General features: G+C 34.9%; 1 protein-coding gene and 1 long non-coding RNA gene across 3 annotated transcripts in view; both read right to left on the bottom strand.

Moving 5' to 3' along the window:
• Nucleotides 1-6,866, bottom strand: part of ST18 (ST18 C2H2C-type zinc finger transcription factor) — a 109,035-nt gene extending 102,169 nt beyond the window's left edge. For both annotated transcript variants that reach the window (XM_019712586.3, XM_088799434.1), the window contains exons 1-2: nt 6,782-6,866; nt 66-120 (exon numbers count right to left, since the gene is read on the bottom strand). In XM_019712586.3, coding sequence (XP_019568145.2) covers nt 66-120 — 55 coding nt within the window. In that variant the 5' untranslated portion in view covers nt 6,782-6,866. The remainder of the gene's footprint in view (nt 1-65; nt 121-6,781) is intronic.
• An 806-nt stretch (nt 6,867-7,672) lies between these two features.
• The window catches only part of LOC148757646 (uncharacterized), a 219,937-nt gene continuing 203,466 nt past the window's right edge, over nt 7,673-24,143 (bottom strand). The window contains exons 3-4 of the long non-coding RNA XR_016021723.1: nt 15,687-15,735; nt 7,673-7,760 (exon numbers count right to left, since the gene is read on the bottom strand). This is a non-coding gene — a long non-coding RNA (uncharacterized LOC148757646). The remainder of the gene's footprint in view (nt 7,761-15,686; nt 15,736-24,143) is intronic.

The following is a 24,143-nucleotide window of genomic DNA, read 5'->3' as shown; positions in this document are numbered from 1 at the left end:
CACTGGAACTCCCATATTTCATGGTGCGGTGGGCACGGTGTCATGGAATCTGCTTGCTAACTCACCCTTGGTTCCTTTAGAGCGGGTACACAGCATTTTATCTGCAGCCTCTGCATCCATCTGTAACATGAACACAAGTCCTGAGGTCATTCCTTTGACATTGACCAAAACATGAAAACATGTCATTAGGAGTTCTGAAGGTCATTTTGAAAAACAGAGTAGCCTTTCATGCTCTCTGGTGGTATTCTCACTCTGTAGGGATACAACTGTGACTGCCCTCACACTCCATGAGTTTTGGAAATACTTCTATAGATGCCGGAACCAGAGGAAACAGTGACAACACGGCAGATGTCCTTATCCATAAGTTTGCAAGTGATTCAAACACTTTGGGCATTACAAAGATAGAGTAAAGGACTGTCTGCTTAACAGTGGTTGTGACAAACAGTGGTTGAGACAAAACCTCAAATGCCAAACCAAAAGGTTTCAGACGAATTTACTAAAACCTGATTCCTTTACATTTCTAGATCCTTTCTGATACATACCTTGTGCTAAGTCAGAAAAAATAATTCCCTGTGTAAAAAAGCAACGTGAAAGCAAACCCCTAACATGCCCCCATTTCAAAACACCATTGGAAATGTTGATTGTCAACAACAATACACATTTACTTCCAGTATTACAGAATAAATATTGGTTATAATCATCCAAATCTATAAGGAAGGTGCAATTTGAGTGTTGTGTGTGTCAGTAGCAAACTTCCTTAAAGTACCATTACTATTTTAAATGTAATCAAATAAATTATCAAAAGGATGCAAAAACTTTAAGTCTGTTGTTTTTGTCCACATGGAGATAGATTCTGACCAGAGTACACTCATCCATTTCACTAGAATCCCCAGTAATCTCTTAGTTTAATTCACTTTTACACGTTATCAGAAGAAATTCTTAAATAGAAAAAAGTTGTTTTGCTTGATGAAAATCAGACAGGCCGAAGGCACTCTCTGTGTCTCCCGTCCTTAAATCCTGAACTAGACTAGCATGGATGCCGTGTGGCTGCAATGGTGATGGGAGACGTATCTCTGCTCTCCGAGGCTGAGTTGTGATTGAAGGCACTGACCTGCCATAGACTTATAATAGGGGAGCAGGTGTGGCAATGATGGACTTTAATTTCCTTTAATAAACCTTTTATGTGCCACACTTTTACTGCCATTTGACGCTCTCCAAGGTCCTGCACATAATAGGTTCATTACTTTTGATTACTATAGTCTATTGAGACAAACAACTCCAGAACACACTATATATTATGTTCAGTTAAGCCAATATAGACTATTTATCCATTGTGCATTTTTTCACCTGCAACACTACAGACAAATTAACGACAGCGCTCGTAAGCTAAAACTATTAAAACCACCAGTAATCTTTTGTCATCATTTCATAACAAACACCACACCAATCACTGAACTGTTTTTTTTAAATTAGCAAACAGAAAAGTGTTCACTGCTTTTGAGAAACAGCAGTTGCTTTAGTCTAAATAAAATGGTCATTGTTATGAATATTTTAAAATTACATAAGAGAAAATAACAAAAAAAGATGTGATTTTTTTCCCTGTATTTTTTCCTCCTTTTAAAACAACATGAATTTATGACAGATGTGACACTGCCAGGATTACCGTGTTTCACAGAAAATAAGACCAAGTCTTATACCGTATTTCCCCGAAAATAAGACTGGGTCTTATGTTAATTTTTGCACCAAAAGACGCATTAAGACATATTTTCAGGGGATGTCTTATTTTTTTCATGTACAACAATCTACATTTATTCAAACACAGTCATGTCATCTTCTTCTGGAACATCATCATAACATACTAAATGGGTCCGTCTGGCTGATGATCTTAACTGGGGCTTATTTTCAGGGTAGGTCTTATTTTGGGGGAAACAGGGTAAAATGGTGTGGTTTACTTAGGATGGTGAGTACTGCGTTATAAAATCCCCCTTCTCTGTGAATATCTCTGTTGCATGCAAGATGGCTCAACTCATGCAAACTCCCCTCCATGTGCTAAATGAATAACTTGATTAAGAAAGATCAGTAGCATGAGGGTTAGTATGATGAGAATCATCAACTGTTTCAGAGGAAGCTACTCCCATGGGTGAGCATCAACTCAACTCAAGTCTAATGTTAGCCTGCCACGCAGGTGCTATTTATTAGCTCTCACCAACCACTCTGAAAAATTCCCCCCAAAGGTAAGTGAATGTTGAACTCCATGAGTTTCTTTACCAAACATGAAGCACACTCTGAAAATAGTACCAGTAGACACAAATAAAAGTTCCTAAAACCTACTTAAATATAACTTTATTTATAACAGCTTGAAGACTAATTCTATTTTGCAATTCTGGTACCCAAGTACCTGACCATTCTGTCATCAACCCATGCAGTTGCCTCCCCATTCAGATCATTGGAAGGGATGCACAAATATTCATGGATCTGTGCTTGATTGTGCTGGGAATGCTGGCCTCATAATTGTGTTTTGTGGAGCTACTGTCCTCTTGTTGGTGTAGCATGTATGCACTATATAAATATTGTAAAACCTGATACTCATTTATAAAACTAAGTTTTCAGATTTAACTTCTGGGCCAAGAAGTAGGAGCGAAATAGACCAAGGCTATAATATACAACCTATGTATTTCACCTTCTTTCTCTTCTTCACACCTGAAGAACAATAAAAGATATGAATTTTAGTGTCTAGTCATGTCTTATAGCTTGTCAGTGAATAAGAACATCAGAAAGAGAAAGCACATGCACTTTTCTTTTTGGGTGTGGAAGGTTTTAATATTTATGAGATGGCTTACTCTCCTCAAAGTTCTCAATTTGAAAATAAGTCTTTGTTTTCTAAAACCTTGAATATGGGAGTAGAAATTTTAAGTGTTTTCTACTTGAATTATTCTCATGGACTTTAATAAATTGTCAATAGGTAGACTTAACTTTTATGGGGATCACCATCATTTCAAATATTCCTACAGTTATAGAAGAGGCACACAATTATGGTATGACTCAGGACATTGACCTAAATAACATGTGCTGCAATGTTAAAAACTTTACTTATCACTGGGAACACTGTTTTCTTTTTCCATTGGAAAAGGAGATTTGATCATCTTTATTACTTAAGTCCCAAAATACTATTGGCCAACCCTGCAATTAATTTTGTAAACTTTAATGAGTCATTTCTTTTCTCAAAACACAGATATGATTTTTAAAAAGATGTCCTTATCCAGGTTTCTTTGGGCCTTTATTTACCTCATTCCATTTTTTATGAATGGGAAAAAGACATTTTCTGAGATTCCTACAATGGTTCCTCCTGGCTTTGACAATCTACTTCTTAATAGAGGTAAGACTATTAAAGGTAGGTTTTGGCACTCTTATTTTTCCTGATCTGAAACTACTTTAATAAAGGTTTATTTAACCTATAAATATGGATATATTATATATAATATTATATAGAAAGGATAAAAATATGGCCCTTTCTTGGCATGTAATTCACAGTAAAGCTATGAGGAAAATTTTAAACATACTTTATTCCCTACTTGCCTGGGGAGAAGAGTCAATACAAGGAGAAATGACAAGAGGGAAAGAAAATTATAAACTAAAGAAGGCAAGGAGTGGCCGGATGCCTCAGTTGGTCAGAGCTCGAGCTCTGAACAACAGGGTTGCTGGTTTGATTCCCACATGGGCCAGTGAGCTGCACCCTCCACAACTAGATTGCAGACAACTGGCTGCCGCTGAGCTTCTGGAGGGGCAGCCAGATGACTCAGTTAGTTAGAGAGTGAGCTCTCAACAAGGTTGCTAGTTCAATTCCCTTATGGGATGGTGGGCTGTGCCCCCTGCAACTAAAGTTTGAAAAAGGCAACTGGACTTGGAGCTGAGCTGCGCCCTCCACAACTAGATTGAATGAAAACAACTTGGAGCCGATGGGTCCTGGAGAAACATTGTTCCCCAATATTCCCCAATAAAAATAAAAAATAAAAAAGATTTAAACTAAAGAAGGTAAGGAAGCAAAGCTTGGAGAAAGGACATGCAAGAACAAACACTGGAAATAAATACATAGGCAGTGAAGAAGAAAATAACCATAAAATAAAATATAAAATTTAACTACTAATTTGAATTTGGAAGCCATCCATTTAACATTTTTATATGCTTAGAAACAGGTGTACAATTTCCTAGTTACTTGTACTTAACCATCTTTTCTTACTAATGCTTAAATAAGGGGAAATCAACAGATCTCCTGTTCACATGACACCCATGCACAGATTTGATGCTTTCCTTTGGCTGAAAGGACAGTCCTGGAATTGCCAGTTTGTGGAAGCAAGAGATTCAAAGAGAAGGACACAGAATTCATAAACTCAATTTAGGTGTTATTCACACAAATAAATTACTGGTATGTGAGATTTAGTTCCCTTTGATTTTATTTTTCACTCCCAATCCTATTTTAACACAATGGTAAAAAAAAAAAAAAAAAAAAAAAAAAAAATCAAGTAAATATTTAATCACTTTTTAAGAACTGGATAAAACAAATCTCTTGGTAACGTTTATATTTTATTTCTCCTTCAACAAAATTTTAGACACAGACATCCTTACTATTTTTTATAAGAAAACTTGAGTTGCTTAAGATTAATACCTAAGAAAAGCTATGGTGATTTATAATGTTCTGAGGACATTTTCTCAAAATCCATATACAATTAATCTTAATATTGTTTACATATATATAGTCTCATACTGGTAGCTACTTTAAATTTGAGAAGTCATTCATATACATTCAACTTGCAATAATTTCCAGTTTTAATAAAATTTTATTGTGTTCATCTCCTAAGATTTTTGAACTGGCAACGCAGTTTTGTATGTTGTGTCACTTTAGCCTTGTGCTATGGCATTTCAATCCTGGAGAACCCATTGCCATGATGAGAGGAAGTTCTGTGGCTGCTGAGAAGAGGTCTCAGCATTCTCTCTATGATGAGCCCTTAATCCTCAGTGGATGCTTCCTTTACAAAGATCAATTAAAAAAAAAAAATGACAAAGAGAAACTCAGGAAGTTGGGAAAGACTAAACCCAGAAAATGAAACAACGAGATGATGCCAGGCCCTTGGAATAAAATTTGGCCAGATTGAAGAACAAAAGACCCTACATTGAGTGTCTTTTCTTTGATAATCCTGGCATCTTTTTGTTTAAATATAGCTTTGTATCAGTCCAAAATGGCAGCAAAAGAAGTTTCCCTGTTACACAGGGAAAAGATGGGGGAAATGAGTTGTGACATCAAAAGAATAATAGACTTATTGAAAGGAATACTAAAATAGAATGTTCAAGTATGGTTTTTCTCTGATTTTACTTTTCTGGTTTTATTTTCATACACTTATAAATTACTCAGGAAAAGAATTCCATTAAATAAACATTTAAAAACCTAAAGTAATAAAAACAGGGATTTTTACATCATCAGTGATGACATACTCGTATGTATAATTTTCTGAACAATTTTTGAATCATTTATCCTAAATAAAATAAAAATTTTCTGAATCTTTTATTTAGGGCACACTGTCCCTGATTTCAACTCTCTGTTCCTTCCTTTCTCTTATTGTGTTGTCTTTTACTCTGTATAGAAAGCTGAAGAATTGCATGATGTGTACCCTTCAAATTTATGATCTCTCTCCTCGTCTCCCCTAATCCCTCCCACCCCCAACAAACACCATAACTAAGGAAAGAGGCAGATTCAATCCACTATCAGATTAAATACAGTTCTCTGGGAATAGCTCCTCCTGAGGGTCAAGTGCATGTGCATTCCCCACAGATCAGGTGTTTTTTTCCAGAGTCACTTGGAAATGTACCGCAATAAAAGAAATCTTAGACCTGAGAGCAGTCGGGTATCTTTATAAGGCGGCTCATTTATTTTGATTCTCACTTCTCATTTCTGCTGTTGTAGACTTCATGCTGTAACTTTGCACAACTGGCAATGCTGAATATAAACCAAAGCCATATGTTTGTGTCCTTTTGCCAAACGACTCCAGCAAATAGTCCTATTATTCCCTTAGGTAGCCAATGTGTGCCAAGGATTTCTATTAGTCCTCGTACCACGGCCTCTGAGTCACAGCTTTGTGATATAAGGGGACAGTTGCCGGCTTGATGTTTTAGGAGGCATTTTTTTCTTTGTATTTTTTTAGTATGCCCTGTTTAAAGATAACTCAGAGTAAGTAATACCCTAAGGGCCTTCTTCTTTTTTTTTTCTTGCTGATACTTTGAGATGCATGTGTTGCAAAATATATAAATGTTAGCAAACAAGCTCTTTCATATAGGAGTAAATTATTTTAAATAGATTTTTTTTTCTCCAAGAGCAACCCAATTCCTTTACTTTTCAGTATTTGTAGGAATTAACTTTAGAAGTTATCTATAGTGCTTTCTAAAACATGCTTTTGAAATTTATCACTTATTTACGCTTCATCCTTAAGTAAATTAATTTCTAATACAAATGAATTCAAATTGAATTTTTAGTACTACTTTAACACTGAACTTTTAAGGGCAAATGTATATAACAAATAACACATACCAGTCAATATACAAAGGTTTGTAGCTCAGAGGACTTTACCTGTTTCATATTTTTATATATTAAAATGACCATGTTTCTGACAAAAATCACAATGCTAATTCAGCACTAACAATAATTTTTTTCAAAGCAAATCCACAAAGATAAAGCACTGATATACAGGTGAGCCTCAATATGTAACATTTTTTAATAAAAATATTGCCTTACCTCTCTTTCTCCAGGTAACTTGTATGCCAACTTGGTTTGCCCTGTTTCGTCAAAGTGACTGAATATCTGTCCACTTCACTGAGAAATCTTGAAATTCATTCTATTAAGATAAAAAAAAGAAGAAAAGCATATCAGTTAGGACAAATTAAATAGATCAGTAATGAACACTGAAGTGAACAATAAAGGATGCGTTGACACTTTTACCTACAATTTAGTTGGACTATACTATAAACAGAGTGACAAATTTTATACTACATATCAATGGTAAAAAGATTTTTAAATTTTTAAAGGTTAGCCAAATTCATTTTTGTCTTTATTACTAAACTATATATATATTATGTCTTCAATTTACTATGGAAATTGGATAAGAAAGACTTTCTATTATCACTGTTATTTTACTTTTAACCACCAAAAGAGAAAGTTCAGACAAGATTTGGAATGTACTACACTCATGAAGTCACAAAAAAACAGATTCAAAATTCATCTGTTAGTATATAAGGCTCTCTTTAATGAGGCTGTCATAAAATGTTACTAATTTTTTTTTTTTTTTTTACCAATGTCTTAACCTGTCTCTTATGGAAAAATTTGCCTTTGGTTTATTTTCCATTCAGACATAATACACAGAGCTGCATCACCTCTATTTGGTCCCAGAGATGGGAACAGAATCTGTCATCAGCCCATTTGAGATCCTTGAGAGAAAACTTTGAAATTCAGTGTAGTACACTCAACATACTAGAGAGGGGCTATTTATACAAACACCATGTATGTCAATGTACATTTAGAAAGTTTATATCTGGCAATTCTGGTATGTTACAACATAAGCCACCAACCTTCCTTGCAGATTTCTCTCGTTCTGTATTTTACCCTTTGCAGTAGATTGAAGTACCTGGCTTTTTAAGCATAGATTTCTGTGTTACTTGTAAGCTTTGACCAGACATTAAGCAGATGCTTCTTCAACTCAAGTCAGCAACTGTAGTTCCTGAGGGGAAATAGGGATAAAACTCTCTCAAGTGATAGAGCAGATTACTGCACATTAAGTAAGAATAGAAAAGTAGCATAGGAGCTTGGGAATTCTTAGTTTGCGTTTGAATGCAACTAAAAAAAAAAAAGGCTTTCTCGAAAGTGTGTTCGGCTTATTCTACTCCACCCTCAGTTCAGAAAGAGTTCTGAAGCTTTCCACCTGCCTATTGCCCTTTGTTTGCCATACTCTAACCTAAAACAAAAGATCCTGGAAAACAGTCACAGTGGTGAGCAAAGCTCTTTCTAGATCCTGAAAGTAATGGCTTTTTGTCTAATACCCTATCGTGTTATGTATTTATTAGCAATACATTTTCCATTTATTTTCTCAAAGATTGCCAATAAAGAACTGAATCACATAAGGGAGTAGCTGTAAACCCTCTGAGTTCCCTAATGTCAAACTCATTAGCATCCGAATAAGCACACAGCAGCACATCATCTGCACAATTACAATTTTTTACTACTTTTAATAGCGTTTCTCAAAGGGCTCATTTTCAACTTTCTTCAGTGGTTAGTTTGTTCTCAGGGGAAAAGTAGCTTCCTGATGCTCGCAGCTTCCACTCAACAACCAGGCCGTTTGCTGTCAGACACATCAGCCCTCTGCCCTAACCCCATCTGCTGTCTCTCCCCTCCCTGGGGAAGAGAGTTAAGGCAGCACAGCTGAGATCGCCTTGGAGCAGTGCACAGAGGGCTCAGACAAAATACAACTTTAGAAACATGATTTGACACAAAAGGGCTGGAGAAGTCCAGGTACACCAAAATACAAATGGAAAATACGAGCCCTTCAGAGGCTCCCCGTTCCACGTGTCGATCAGTCTATCATTACTAACTCCACCCACCCGCTTTTGGGACACACTCTTGGCTGACACCAAAAGGAATCTTCCACTGAAATCGGTTCCCTTCATCCCAAGCATCTGCCCTACTGTTATATCAAGGAGATCTGTTTAAAAACCCATTTTTATTAATTGCCATACTTTAATGTACTTTGCAGATCTTAAACTATTTTATAAAACTTAAGGACTTACTAAAATATTCATAAAATATACACATTTTGAAGACAGTTAACCTAAGATTTGGAATCTTGACCAAGCTGCCACACCTGGCAACTGAGTTAGTTCTATCCCCCACCTACCAGGATGAACACTTTTGTTTTGAAGCTCATTTTCTTTTTTTATAAAACTGCAACCTTAAAAGATAAAACTATATGACGAAGAAGGTGTTAGTAACTTAATTAGTTACAAAATCCTTAAGTGTCCTTCTAATTAAGACATGGCTTTACTTGTTAAATGGAGTTATCACAAAGCACTTCATTTGTCTGGTTTACCATATGTCAATAATTAGGGACTCAGTTCTTCACAACTGTTTTATGGGTGAGTATCTACTTCTGAAAATATATACACTGAAGTGGACAAAATATATACAATATCTATAATACAATGTAATGAATTTGCTGTGTTATTAAAACAGGTATATTAGATTATATTTTATTGTGGGGGTGGTGAATGACCTAAAGTGAGATGATGTATATATCAACTGTATCCTTAAAGCAGAGAGTCATAGATTTACTTATGGTTCAAAAAATATGTAATATTAAGAATGTCCTCCAACTAAACTTGAAGTGAAAATTTTGATGATAGGGCAAATAAATTTAATATGAAACGTATGTAGCACTTGTAGCCCTGTAATATAACTAGTATGAGCTGTCCACGTCCACCAGTTCCTTTTTGGAATTTGCGTACTATGGAACCAGACTGTTCTATCTCAGACACATTGGAAATGCACAGCAGGGAACTCTCAGAAGTTTGGAAAGTTAATACAAGCTCCAAAGAGCCCTCTCAGATTTAGTTTCTCAAGGAGTAAAATAAAAGCAGAAGAGTGCCAGCACATTTGCCTTAGCATTGCTATCCTTTGAGTCCCTGTCTTCATGACTTCTAACAGTTTTTACCTCCTGATCACTCTGCTAACTTTAATATCTTCACCAATTGTTCGTCACTTGGAATGATGAAAAGAGAGGGGTACTCTGTGCCTTGTGTGTGTGTGTGTGTGTGTGTGTGTGTGTGTGTGTGTGTGTGAATGGTAAGGCAAGACCTTTACAGTTCTAAGTTTCCAGATTTATTTTTTTATTAATGAGTATGATAATTTAAGTTACAGTCAAAGTTTGTATAAACCTTAATGATATCTTTGCCTGGGTAGTCAAATTATTTGGTTTTCCATTTGCCATGTTGCTCTGTTAAATTTCTAATGAAAATTTAAGTCCCTTTTTTTGGAGTTTCTAATCAGTGAGTTATAGAATTTGTTTTCCCATCATAGCAAGAGATTATATATTTAAAAATTGATGCATACAAATTATATAAGCTTATTGCCACTTTATATTTATGCCGTCAAAGATGACTTTTCTCTGCTTAGCTCTACAGGTTGATACCAGTAGTAGCGGATATACTTCATTGGCTGGAGCAGATGAAGAGAAGCAGTGAGTTTCATTTAAGTTGTTTTAAATACTGCATATTGGCCACAAGCTTCACTTTTACCATTAGCCCATAATCAGGCTCCTGATCACAGTAGGATTAGAAAAAAAGAGCTTCATCAAAACCGGAACTACTCTGCAGGAAAAAAAAAAATCTCCCATTGTAAAGTAAGTCAGTGGTACACTTACCTTTAGGGAAGATGTTTTGGATTTTAAATCATTACATATTCAACGAGATTAATTCTTTGATATTAGCAACCAAAATGCTTTTCATGATCCATTTTGAACATTTTTTTGCTTCCCCTAGTGGTCACTGAAGTTCAAAGATAAACAAAACTTCTTGTTATCAGTATAGTTTGTCATTTTAAAAGAAAAACAAAAATAAGATTTGTCAATATACAAAACGTCCCCTGATGGATTTAATTGATTTGTTTTTTGTTTGTTTGCCTAGCTTTTAAAATCTCTGCTCTATAAAATATTTCAAGGAATTTTCTGTACAAGGAGTGCTATGGCAACTCTGATCTCCCAGAAAATGCAATTTCTGCTTTGCAAATTGCTGGTCATACAGCGCATGCAAATAACTTCTGGTTTCCACTGTACTATATATAAAGTAGTTGTACTAGGAGGCATTATACTATTTGTATTTGTCCTTCCAGTACCTGTACAAATAAAACACAGGCCTCTTCTCCTTAAACTCTGAAGCAATGCCAATAACTTGCACAAAACGTGTATTTCTCACCACAAGAGGATTTAACTTTCACCTGATTTAAGAAACAAAATAGCCCTCAAAGACACTTAAAGCTTTGCTGCAATTAACATAACTGCATTTAGATGCCATTCATGACTGATAATTCCAACACCTTGTGGGGAAAAAAAAGTTGCATGCTGTAAACATTATAAACATATTCAAATAAGCTTAACACAATCTGCCATGCTTATTTCTGCCTAGATCATGGACCAGCGAAATGGTTAATGCAAATGGATTTATAATTTGCTTTGGGGGGCCAGTTTCTTCTCCTTATTTATTAGCCCAGCTGATGGGGCAGATTTGATGAGGCACTTCTGGAATAATTGAGTCATCACACAAAGAAGGCTGCTAGCATTCAGAGTGGTTTTATCAGCAGCAAGCAGGCCTGATTACTGACAATTACACTCTGATCCGGTGATGGAAGAGAAAGAGCCAACGAGTGGGAAATGTCCGTGTTTCTATCCAGGAATAATTTCTACATTCATTTTACATGCTAAGTGTTTCCTATCTCTGCATAATAAACTGTAAACAGGAATAGATGGCACAATGTCCCTTAATATTTCCTGGTAATGAAGACACAAATGTACAGTGAGTGCTGATAAATATAGATGAAACATAAGCTATTCTCCTAGTCTGTATTGTTACCTTTAAAACAAATGCATTTTTGTGGTAAAAGCATAATCATAGCTAATGCAAAAAAATGACAGAAGATTGAAACTGTCCTTGTAACTACATAGAAACTTTGTAAAAGTCCTGTTAATCAATGCTGTTTTAAAGGCTCAGGAGCTGAAGGTGAGATACTAGAAACCACATCATTTTGTTTCTCAACAGCTAACTGTGAAGAACTCCTTGGGTTAGACACAGCAAAGGACAATACTGAAAGTGACCTCCATTAACACTCAAAGAGAGCATATCTCAACACTGAACTGAGAAAACAATAAAGCTGGCACAAAGAAACATCTTCAGTAGCATGGTTTTCCATTTCCCTTCCATCAGGGCTTTCAACAAAATGTTGATCAAGCTTAATAAGTTAGACCTAAGACTGCATGGTCTGTCACAAAGAGCAAGGTATTGCTGTTTTTTGCATGGCACTTTTCACCACTTGCTTATGTCGTGGTTTATTAACAAAACACTATGAACAAAATGCACCTCACAGAGATACTTTATTAAACTAGTTTTCCCTCTGACTCAGAATCTAGCTTGAAATGCCTAGAGAAAGGGGATACTCAGTTTTCTTAATGTGCTGCTAGAGATTTTAGTGGGAAAATCTTTAATTTCCTATAATACCAACAGTTTCCTCTTTTAAAAAACCAATCGGGTGTGGAGACCTGTATAATAAACCTGCTTGGGTCTGTTTGTTTAATTCTTTTCCTAAAGACACTTCTTGACTTCCAAAGAAGTAAAACCTCTGTTCTCATCTGTTCTTGTGGTAACTATGGAAACTCTGTTTTATTAAACTAACCACTTAACTTCAAGGCTTGTGTTACAACTAAATGTTCTATTTTGAGTAAATCTATACTAAACAAGCATATAATGTCAAAACATTTTAAATAAAGTTCAAGGAGCACTTGATGATTCAAAAATGAGGCTTTTTATGTAGAAGGAATTTTATCTTTTTAAACTATTTTATTATATAGGTTGTTATACAGTATGCTTCATATCCATAGACATTTTCTGTTTTCCTTATCCATTTTTAAGAGGCTTTAAATTTTTTTTTTCAACAAATCTGCTGTTTTTCCCAGCAGTAACTGTTTGTTTTCCATTAAAATCTTCACCATGTTCTGTAAATTTGAGTTAAGATAAAAGAATAAAGTCATTTGTCTTCATTATCTCACTTGGAAATATGGGAGAACCTACTGAAATTTACAAAGAAAATGACATGATTCTCAATTGTTGAGGACAATGGGAACTGGATTTTTGCAGAATTATCCTTGGATTTTAATCTCACTTAGGTGTTTAATTTAATATGGATTTTTAAAATACAAGTCTATTTCTTCTAAAAAATATACTTATTATTGGTTCAATACAAATTTACCTAGCATGGATTGCTCTATGCTAGACAGTGGGAATTAAAAGATATATAAATCACAACTCTTGTCCTCATAAGTATAAACCACCAAACTGAGGCTTCCAATACGATATGGAATGCCTGATAACAGAGGGAGGCAGAAGGAGCAATGGGAGTTGAAGCTTTGACCACATTGGAAAATCTCCCAGAAAATGATGATTACTGAAGAATTTATACCTGGAGAGATTCAGAGAACTTTGACTAAAATAAATAAATGTCCCCAATGACCAAGTAGAAAGACACAAATAGTCAAAATTGTACTTGGCTTGGTTAAACAATATATTAAAGCCATATTTTTATATAGTTACAAAAGGGTCAAAGGAGACTAAATGGTCAAAAGCAAATATCTAAAATTAAATGTTTAGAATTTGTCAATTTATTTTTTTTAAATTTCAGAGGAACTTTTCCTTCAGGATCAGAACTGCAAAATCTATCTGCTGAAATGTGATTTATCATTCATGTTGTGGTTCAAGTGACACTATCTCATAGGATTCTATATCCCAGCAGTGTTTTGATGGCACTTTCATCTTGATTATTATGCTTTACCTGATATTATATTCACTCATGTTCACTTACTTTTCCCTGTGTCAGTATAAGCTCATGGAAGTGAAAGGCTGTGTCTTTCAATGTGGCCAGGGTAGGTGATCTATACATTATTATTGAATTGAATTGAAATAAGCCAAAAACAATCCTCTTAAGATAGTTATTATTTTTAATTGTACTTCAATATAAAACATCCCAGACACACAGCAGCTGGGGCTCTATAGATTTAGTCTGTTTGACTGCTATGCCAGTTAAGGAGAATTACAATTCTGTCTCCTCTTATGTTGAAAAAAGTCAGCTCCCAAAATTCAAAAAAGAGCATGAATGAAGTATAACAGATTTTATCCACTGTCTACTTGAATTTATATGAAAAATTAGTTTATGATTTAAATGGGTCCCTTTGTGGGAATAAAAGCCAAAGGTAAAATAGAAATATAGTCTTATTTTTTTTCCAAATTTTGGCAAGAAAACAATCTAGGAAGATCTCCAACTCATTTAAACTATATCCAGTTCCCAGATTTTATACCTTGCTTTTCTTACTCATAGTGGGTCAAAATGTCCTAACTATTATACACCTACATTTTATTTTAAATAAGGTGTAGCCATATACTCCAAACTGATGACTTTTGTATTGGAAATAAAATGGCACTAACCATGAGAAAATACAAACGTAATCAATTATTTTTTATCAAAATAGTAAATGACACAGTACTTTCTAACTGAATATAGTTCACCTTTACTGAACTCTTAACAAGTGCTGGGCATCTTGTGAGTACTTACATGCACTCTTTTCCTTAGTCATAATGACCTGCCTATAGGGAAGTATTACCAATTTTACATATGAAGAAGGGGAACAAAATGAGCTCACTACCTTACCCAGTGTTCCACATGTAGCTAGATGTTCCAATACAGCACGTACTCATTTGCACTTTGGATGATATAGGCATTGTGTTTACACAAATATCATGTGGAGATTTTTTCTTTTTGTTTTTTTTGTATGGGGAAATGTTTTGCAAAACAGAAGACAGAAATCTCAGAGTTGGTGACAATTATCATTAGGATCTACAAATGAATATTCCAATTTCTAAAAATGATTAATTAGTCTTGGCCTCTCAAGAAATTTTTCTCCTCTTCATTTAAACACAGGAAATTCTCCATAGAATTTATATTGCCAGCTGCAAGATATATGCCATCAATTGACTGGCTGATTTATCTTCTGTATTATTAGTTTTCTATTGCTGATATAACAAATTTCTACAAACTTAGAGGCTTTAAACAACACAAATATGTTATTTTCTAGCCCTGGAGGTCCAAAGTCTGGTACATTCTCACCAGACTAACCTCAAGTCAGGCCACAATCTTTTCTGGAGGCTGCAGGGAAGAATTTATTTTCTTGCTCATCTGGGCTGTTGGCAGTCTCCAGTCTCTTGCTATTATAGGACTGGGGTCCCTGTTTTCTTATTGGCTGTAGGTTGAGGGCTGTTTTCAGATTCTAGAGGCCTCTGCATTCCTTGGCTCATGGCTCCCTGCCTCCCTCTTCAAGGCCAGCAATGGTGGGTTGAATTTAGTCCTTCTCATGTTGCATCTCCATGACTCATTCGTCTTCCTTTCTCTTAAGGACAATGTGATTAGTCGGGCCTACCTGCATAATCGAGGATAAGCTCTCCATCTCAAGGTTCTTAATTTAATCACACTATTTGCCATGTAAGGTAGCATATTCACAGGTTTCAGAAATTAGGACATAGACTATTTTTTTTGGGGGGGAGCATTATTCTGTCTACCACATTCTTTAGTTACATATGTGAATTCTGATTATGTTAAAGTATTAATGATCTTCATATGAGACAGGTGAAGTGGTAAATCAAGATGAACAGTTGTATACACTCCTCATAAAATATATGAATATAGTGCAAATTATCGTGATGATACCAACACTAACAAAGTCAATCATCTTTGTCCACTAAAATCAATTTCCTTAATGTCTCAAGGTTTTGAAGGGCATTGAAAATTTAAAATTTAGGGATTACTTCTTTTTAGGGGGAAATTTTAAATAATGTTCACTTACCTTCCCTAATATCCATTGGATTTCAACTGGAGAATTTCCATTGCTACTGCTGAGAAGCATCATCAGAGGAAAAATGAAAAGAAAAAAAGAGAGAAAATTTAATTAAGGGTAATTATCTACAGTTTACTGATTATATAAAACTATCCTTTCAAGTCATTTACATACTGACCATGCAAGTATAGGTTGGGGTAGGACCAATCTTCAATAGTCAAACATAATATTTATTTGAAAGAACTCTGTCAATAAGTAAAACAGGTGTCTATTGTTATCAGGAAATGCTTTTTAGATTTGAGCCCTTTTGTATATAAGAACATTTGAGAACCTTTTCTAGGGACACACCTGAGAGTGAAAGTGAAAATTATCAATGACAGTCCTTTAAAAAAAAAAAAAAAAGAATCAGTGGTTTAACACTAATTTCTAATCAGATCCTACAGAAAGGAACAGCCCGCACGGCAGCTGTACTTTTCCCAGGGTTAATTACCTTTCACTGCTCTCTGCTAATGAGTCAGCTGTTCCTGTCATCGCACACTACACTGGTTCATCTGGAGCTCTAGATGGACAAACACTGAGTGACAGTCCTATTTACATATGGGGTGTTTGTTGTGCAAAAATTTCAAAAGGATTTTTAAAACTCCTTTAATTCTCATGTGTTTTCATGCTAAATATATTTTTACAAATCAGACTTCGCTTGGTCAACTATTCTTTTCCTCCCAGGCCACTGGATTCACCACTAGTAAATGTTAAATGCCAAAGGTTTGGAAAGAAGTAAACTTTATCCACCTCCACAGAAAGCATTCTTACTGATTCCTTAGCATTGTAACAATTATCCTATTGGGATGAGATGGAGCCTTGAAGGTCTGTGACTTAGCTTCACTGGTTAAAAAGACTTTCTAAATAGATTCACTACAGGTAATTAAATTCAAAGGTAAAAAAAATAATCTAATATTAAAGGAACAAAACATAGATTTGTTCGTACATGAAAAGTGAATTAGAAAATTGAGTTTTCAAAAAAAATTAGACTTGAAAACTATGCTTTCACCTAATGTCTAAATATGTATATAATCACACAATATTTAGACATTAGGCAAAAGCATAGTTTTCTAAATTTTTTTGAAAACTCAATTTTCTAATTCACTTTTCCTGTGAATTATACATATATATGTGTGTGTATATATATATATATATATATATATATATATATACACACACACACACATATATTTGCTATTATGGATATATATCATATACATACAGACATATGATTTATTACCCAGATAATAACTCTGCTCCCCGATAATGGTTCTGCTCTCCATCTCATAATGTAGACACAGTGTGTCTTTATGTGTTTTGAATAATGCAGAAAAGAGGTTTACACATCTCTTCATTTTTCTTTCTTTCTTCTTCTTCTTTTTTTAATCCCAGAGGGAACTGAGAGGGATATACAAATAGTAAGGTATCCATTGAGTTCCACTTGGACAGCTCCCAAAATGCCTCTAAATAGAGAATACTCTCCTGTTGGTAACTTTGCTGCTCTAAACCTTGGGTCAGTGGCTTTCAGATTTGAATATGCATCAGGGTCACCTGGGCATCTTGTTAAACTGTAGGTCATGATTCGGCACCCTGAGGTCGAGCATTGCTAAAAATGGCCCAGGTGTTCCTGCTGATCGTGGACCACACTTTGAATTGCAGTGTCAGAGCAGTGGTTCTCAAAATTTCACTGGCATCAGAATCACCTGGAGGGCTTATTAATGCATAGGTGACTGATCAGCAGTCTGAAACAAGGCCTGAGAATGTACATTTCGAACAAGTTTTCAAATGATGCAGGTGTTGATGGTTCAGGGACCAAAGTTTGAGAACCATTGCCTTAGATATTAAATGTATTGAAGAAACCCAGTCCCCAAAGGCTAAATACTTTACATCCACGTGGAACAGAAGCACTCCCATTTTACTCTAGAGCTATTTATTTGCTTTGTTTTGTCATTACTTTCTGATAGAAAGGAACAGATAAAAAGTGAATGTTTTCGACCATCATTTAAGTACATTCTGAGAACACTTTATGGCTTATTGAACTTGATCTTCCCTTCAGATGAAGCCATTCATGTCAAGAAAGAAACAGTAATTATGTACTTCTTCATTACAGGTGCCATTATCAAATATAAGCTCACAAATTACAAATCTAAGATTGTACAATATTTAAACTTGCCAAAGCAAATAAAATATGAAAATGGATTAATTAAAAATCATATCATAAAACCAAATTTCAATGTCAAGAAAGAAGACAAATTTCCTTATGATGTTCAATGTTTTATCAGCCCTAGTAAATTGGAACTTATTTTCTAAATGGTACAATTTTCTCATATACACTGTGTGTTCTTTTTGACTTTTGCTATTTTGAAGAATACATCATCCTAAAAACTTCTTGAAGGATGAAAAAGTCTTTTAGCCTAATACTTTAAAATGTAATTGTATTGCTGTTCATGTAAATAGCTCATTGACAAATGTTTTACAAGGGCATTTTGCAATGTTGTTCATAGGAATGCATATATTAGAAAGAGGAGAATGGAACTAGTTGTTAATAAAATAAATTACAGAACGAAACATTACTGAGTGTGTATTAGCAAAGAGATGGAGGGTGATTCTCCAAATAGCAAGTTACACTCTGAGAAGTTAGGTACTTTAGCATTTATCTGTTCAGGCCAGAAAAAACTATCCATTGTCCTGAAACCTGATCTTAGTAAATAGTAGAGCAGTAAAGCTGGAAGAATATGCTCAATGTAAGAAACACCAGTAAGCGCATGAGAAAGATTTTAAAGGAATCAATGCCACTAATGATTCTCACTGCCACTTATTTGGCTTTGCTATCCCACTGATATTTATTACAAAGCTATTTCTAAAACATCAGTCTCATCTAAATATGAGAAGATGATAATGTCACAAATAGGGAATTTGATTATATCAGTGAAACCACCCCTTCTAGGATAGAACAGTATTACTTAACGAATTCATAATTTATTTACTCAAATCTTCATTAAGCACTTATTCTTCCAGAGAAGAGCAGAAATTGTTTATATAAACAAGTGGAGTCCTCAGTAAGTGGAGAGGTGTATGGTGTGTGCAGCTCTAATAGTACCGATATTTCTGTTGTAGAAATCAAAGAGGCAATAAAATAAAAATATTTGATGAGATGTGGTACTGAATTGATTTTTTTGGTAACATGGGAGAATAATCTGAAGGGTTGGTAAGAATTCTCTTCCAAAAGTACAAACATCAGGGTACGTAGTTTGAGTAAAGAAGAATTCATAACCATACAAATTCGGGTCAGAAATTCACATGGGCTGAGCCTGCATGTGAATGTGAAGATCCTAAACTGATCTCTCTCCTTGGATGATTTTTAAGAGTTACAATGAATCAGACTAACTAAATGCCTTTGGTAATTTGAACATCTGGTTTTATAGTTGTCTCATGTGATTAATCAGAAGTCAGTACAGTTCACATTAGGCCCTTTGTCCTATGCTTACCCAGTTCCAGTCTATTATTTTCATTGGCTTTCATTGGCGAGTTGGTTTCTCTCTGTAACTGTTTCATTAGCTGTAAGTAGATGACTGAGGGAATCGGACCCTAGTTTTCTGTCAGAGTACCAGGCTACATATTTTGGGCTACATTAAATTTTTCCAAAAAAGCATGTGAAGAAGAAAACACTTTTGAAGAACTATAGAGTCCATGCTTTCAGAGACCTAATTTACACAATGTGTTTTCAAAGTGAATAACAAGTGATCATGAAATTAAGACTTTTCTTCAGAGTAATATGGATGGGTTTCCTTTCATTCTATTAAGTTCTTTTCCCCATGTCTGGGTTCCCACAGGAAGCTATGCTTATTCCTATAATAGCACCTGGTCCACAATAATGAATCAATGTTGACACATTCATCCTCTGCTCTAGATTGAAAGCTCCTGCAGGACAATGACAATCTCCCCTTGCTTTCCCTTCCATAGCCAAGGTCCTCAATGAGAGTTTTGACTATTGAAGTATCTGTTGATTAACTTTTAAGAAAATAGAGAACTATGATGAGACCACTGCCTCTGTAGTATAAATTTTAGGAAAACAATTGATCAAATATTTAGAGACTATTGAAATACAAAACTATCCATAGCATGTAGCAAAAAGTTATGCCTTTATCAACATACAGTTTAGATTAGCTTGTAAAACCAATAAATGTAATACTTAAAGTAAATTACTGCATTATTGATTTTATATATGAAAACTAATGAAGTAGAAAATAATCTTATGAACAGTTTACATATATAAATTGATATTAATTTTACAAATTAAAACAATGGACAAAAAGCATATGTAATACTGTTATGTACTTAAGACAACTAACTATTGACTTTAATGCAAAGGGGAGAGGGTATTAAAATTTAAGGACTGTCACTGCCAGTTCAATCATATGTAAAATTAGAGGAGTGACTGGCATATTACAAATGCCAAAAGAAACTAAATTGGCCAGTTCTTAAAAGACTAGGAAATAAAATTAAAATATAATAAAAGAAACAATATTATTTGCCATGAAATTATAAATGAATATGCTAAGAGACATATTGGTCTCTGATTAGATAACAGTGGGGAGGGGGTTAGAAAACAGTAGACAATGCTTTGAGTATCCAAAAGAGGCCAAAGGCAAAAACAAAATCAGATGAGGCTTTCAGCAGTATCTACCATTAAACTGTGAGTGGATGCTGACTCAGTCACTGGACTAGGCATTTTATGGATATATTATTTTTATTTAAGTCTCACAACAACCTAAGGAGGTTGACATTATTATTCCCCATTTAAATTGAGCAAACTTAGGTCACACTATTGATAAGAGCTAGTATTCAAAATCATGTCTGATGCCAATGTTTTTCCTGGTCTGTAGTACTGGGTAAAATGTCAGTGTGCAACTTGATAGCCACATTTTGAAAGCCACATCTTTCCTTGAGCAAACCATAGAAAGGCACACAATGATACAGTGGGAGCTCAAGGGATGTGAACTTTTGTGCTTCATTTAGTCTGGATATAGACTGGATTGAATTTTTAGAAAATCAGTAATGAGTGCTAAGATAATGTAGACACTGAAATATTGTAAAAATCATAAAACTGGTATGTGGGGGAAGACAGTAATAAATAACTTGGGAATGCTTTGTTGATGACTGGAGAGCTTGAGACCTGGCTCAAGGCAGCAGATTTAGCATGGTGACATGCTTTGTCTCTGAACTAACAGCAACATGAGTTTGAATCCTAATTCTGACATTTACTAGTTCTGTGATCTCAGAATTGTGTTTAACGACCCTAATATTCAGGTTCTTCATCTGTTAAGAAGATATAATAACAGAACCTCCTTTTAGAGCTGTGAGGATTACGTGAGATATCGTACATAAAAGATATTGCACACAGTAGAAATTCTGTGACATTTCATGATCCAAAAAGAGATCAGTCTTTATGCAAAGTCCACAGGTAGGTAGTACCCAATTAATAACTCTGTGTGGTCATGGTGAGGATGTGTGTTGATGAGACTGATAAAATCCTTGGAGAGTAAGCCATTCTTTTTCCTTCAAGAGAGCATGTAGTTAGTAGGAAAATTTATTAAGTACTCATTCAAAAATATCTGTTGACTTTTTAAATTCCATTATTTCTTTGTGTTTGGCACTATCATAAATGCTTTATGTATACTATACATTAACTCAATCTTTACAAAAACTTTATGAACCAGGGATAATTAATTATTCCCACCTTTCAAATGAGGAGATTAAAACACAGTGAAGTACTTGCCCCGGGTCACACAGCTAGTGAGGAGTAGCACTGGAAACTGGACTCCAGCTCCAAGGTCCATATGTTTAATCACAACAGCCTCTCATCATCTTGAGACAGGTGATAGAGAAGCAAGGATGTACAGTAGAGAAATTATATCCCAATGTGGGAACCAAACCAAAAGCCAAGGAAACAATACAATACAATGCAATTTAAAGCAGTAATAAGTACTATGGAAAAATAATGTAGACTAGAAGATGGGGATGTGTTTTAGTTTGAGGTAGGAAACATCTTCTTTCATTTGAGAAAGAGTACAAGAACCATATGGCTAGGGTGAAAATAGATAGAGCTCTTGTATCTAAAATATATAAAGAACAATTGCTACTCAATAATAGAAAGACAAATTACCCAGTTAAATATGGGCAAAGTACTTGAATAGACATTTCTCCAAATATACACAAATGGCAAATAAGCACATTAAAAGATGCTCAACATTATTAGTCATTAGGAAAATGCCAATCAAAATCAGAGTGAAATACCACTTTACACTGATGAAGACGACTATAACAAAAAAGACAGACAATAACAAGTGTTGATGAGGAGGTGAAGAAATTGGACCTTCATACATTGTTGATGGGAATATTAAATGGTACAGCTGCATTGGAAAACAAACTGGTCATTCCTCAGACGATTAAACATGGGGTTACTATATAACCCAGAAGTTCAACTCCCAAGAGAAATGAAAACATGTCTACAAACACCAAAAACAAACTTTACACAAATAAATATCCATAACAGCATTATTCAAAATAGCCAAAAAGTGGAAACAAACCAAACTAATCAACTAATAAATGGATAAATAAAATATGGTATATCTAATCAGTGGAATATATTTAGCATTATTATTATTATTATTATTATTAAATTATTCAGCAATATAAAGGAATCAAGTATTGACACATGATAAAACATGGATGAGACTTAAAAACACTATGCTAAGTGAAAGAAGCCAAACACAAAAGATCACATACAGTGTGATTCCATTTATATGAACTTTCCACAATAGGCATATCTACAGAAACATAAAGTAGATTAGTGATTGCCTAGAGCCTGGGGCGGAAGGGGGATTGGAAGGTGATGGTTAAGGGGCATAAGAGCTTTTCTTGTGGGAAATGAAAATGTTCTAACACTGTGAGGATAGATGCATAACTCTGAATATACTAAAGACTATTTATTAAACTGTATACTTTAAGTGGGTAAATTGTACATTATGTGAATTATATATTATTAAAGCTGTTTAAAAAAACAGGTGGAGCCATTTTAATTTAAGTGTGATGGAATACCCTTGGACAGCTTTAAGCAGAGAAGTGAAAGCAGAGAAATCAATTTCTAGACCATGGCAGTCATCCGGGTACAAGAAAGTGGGCCTTGTCTGGTGTAGAGGTGGTAAAGGTAAAGAGAAGGCTAACGGTTAAAGTTCTAGCGGCAGTGTAACACAAGGAAAAATGCAAAAGAAGAGATATTAAGAGCAGAAATGTATCTGCTGCCTGCTATGATCTAAACTCATTACTCTCAACACTCTGACACGTGTCCTGTATGGAGAGAAGCCAATATCTTCCTACTCCTTCCTCCATATGGCTCCAGAAGGAAGGATGATCTCCACTTCCCCTTTACCCTTCCAAATTGTGTGCATCTTTTACAACAGCTCAATCCAAGAAAATCCCTAGCTCTTCTGTTTCTCATTAGTCTCATTAGACTATGCCATTATAAATTACAAATAATATCTAGGAGTGAGGTACAACCTTTTGTTTTTAATACTATAATGTAACTGTAATACTTTTTTTAAAACTAGCATGTTAGAGACACTTGCCGTTTAAAACCATTGCACACAGAGTTGATACAGAATTTTGCTGCCTAATTTGAGAGAAAATTTTGAAGCTATCAACTCTGAATGGTCTTAATATCTCATCTTTACAAACATATTTCCTTCTGTATGCATCCTTGCTCTGAGTTTAGCAGAAGAGAGTGCTTCATTTCTAAGACAGATTCTCCATTGGACTCTATTACATTTGCTTCTTACTTCATTTAGTTTGTTTTTCTTCAATATCTTCAAACTTTTCAGATGTCGTCTCTCTTGTGGTTCCTTCTCTTTGGTATATATACATATTTCTCCTCCATATATTACTATCTCTGTTCTTTAGAGTCAATCATCTTAAAATTCTCATAGACTTTTTTTTCACCCTACCTTCCCTACACAACTCATGGCCATCTGGCTACCATCCTAATTCCACTGAATTTTCTCTGGCTAAGATCACCAGTGACGTCCTATTTGGCATATATAATGGTGCATTTTTAGACTATCTTCTGAGCAATTAACACTATTGCTCAGTCTTCTGTAGAGAAATAGTTTATATCTATTTTCTCTGACTCTCCTGGCTTTCATCAGCCCTCTCTAAATTCCTTCTTTGTTGGCTCCCCTTTTTCTTTTTTATTTCCTTTAGATTACTCAAAAAGCTTACATTTTGTCCCCACCCCTTTTTATACCTTTCCATTAAATATTGGTATTCCTGAGGGTTCCTCATTTTGGTTCTTTTCTCACTTTATATATTCTCCTTGGAAACTACATCCAATGTCCATCTTTCCATTCCAGATCTTACTCTTGAATTTCA

The sequence above is a fragment of the Rhinolophus sinicus genome, chromosome 7 (assembly GCF_057876585.1).
Source record: "Rhinolophus sinicus isolate RSI-liver-muscle chromosome 7, RSI-T2T, whole genome shotgun sequence".
In the NCBI taxonomy this organism is placed as follows: Eukaryota; Metazoa; Chordata; class Mammalia; order Chiroptera; family Rhinolophidae; genus Rhinolophus; species Rhinolophus sinicus.
This window is presented reverse-complemented; position numbering and strand designations above follow the sequence as displayed.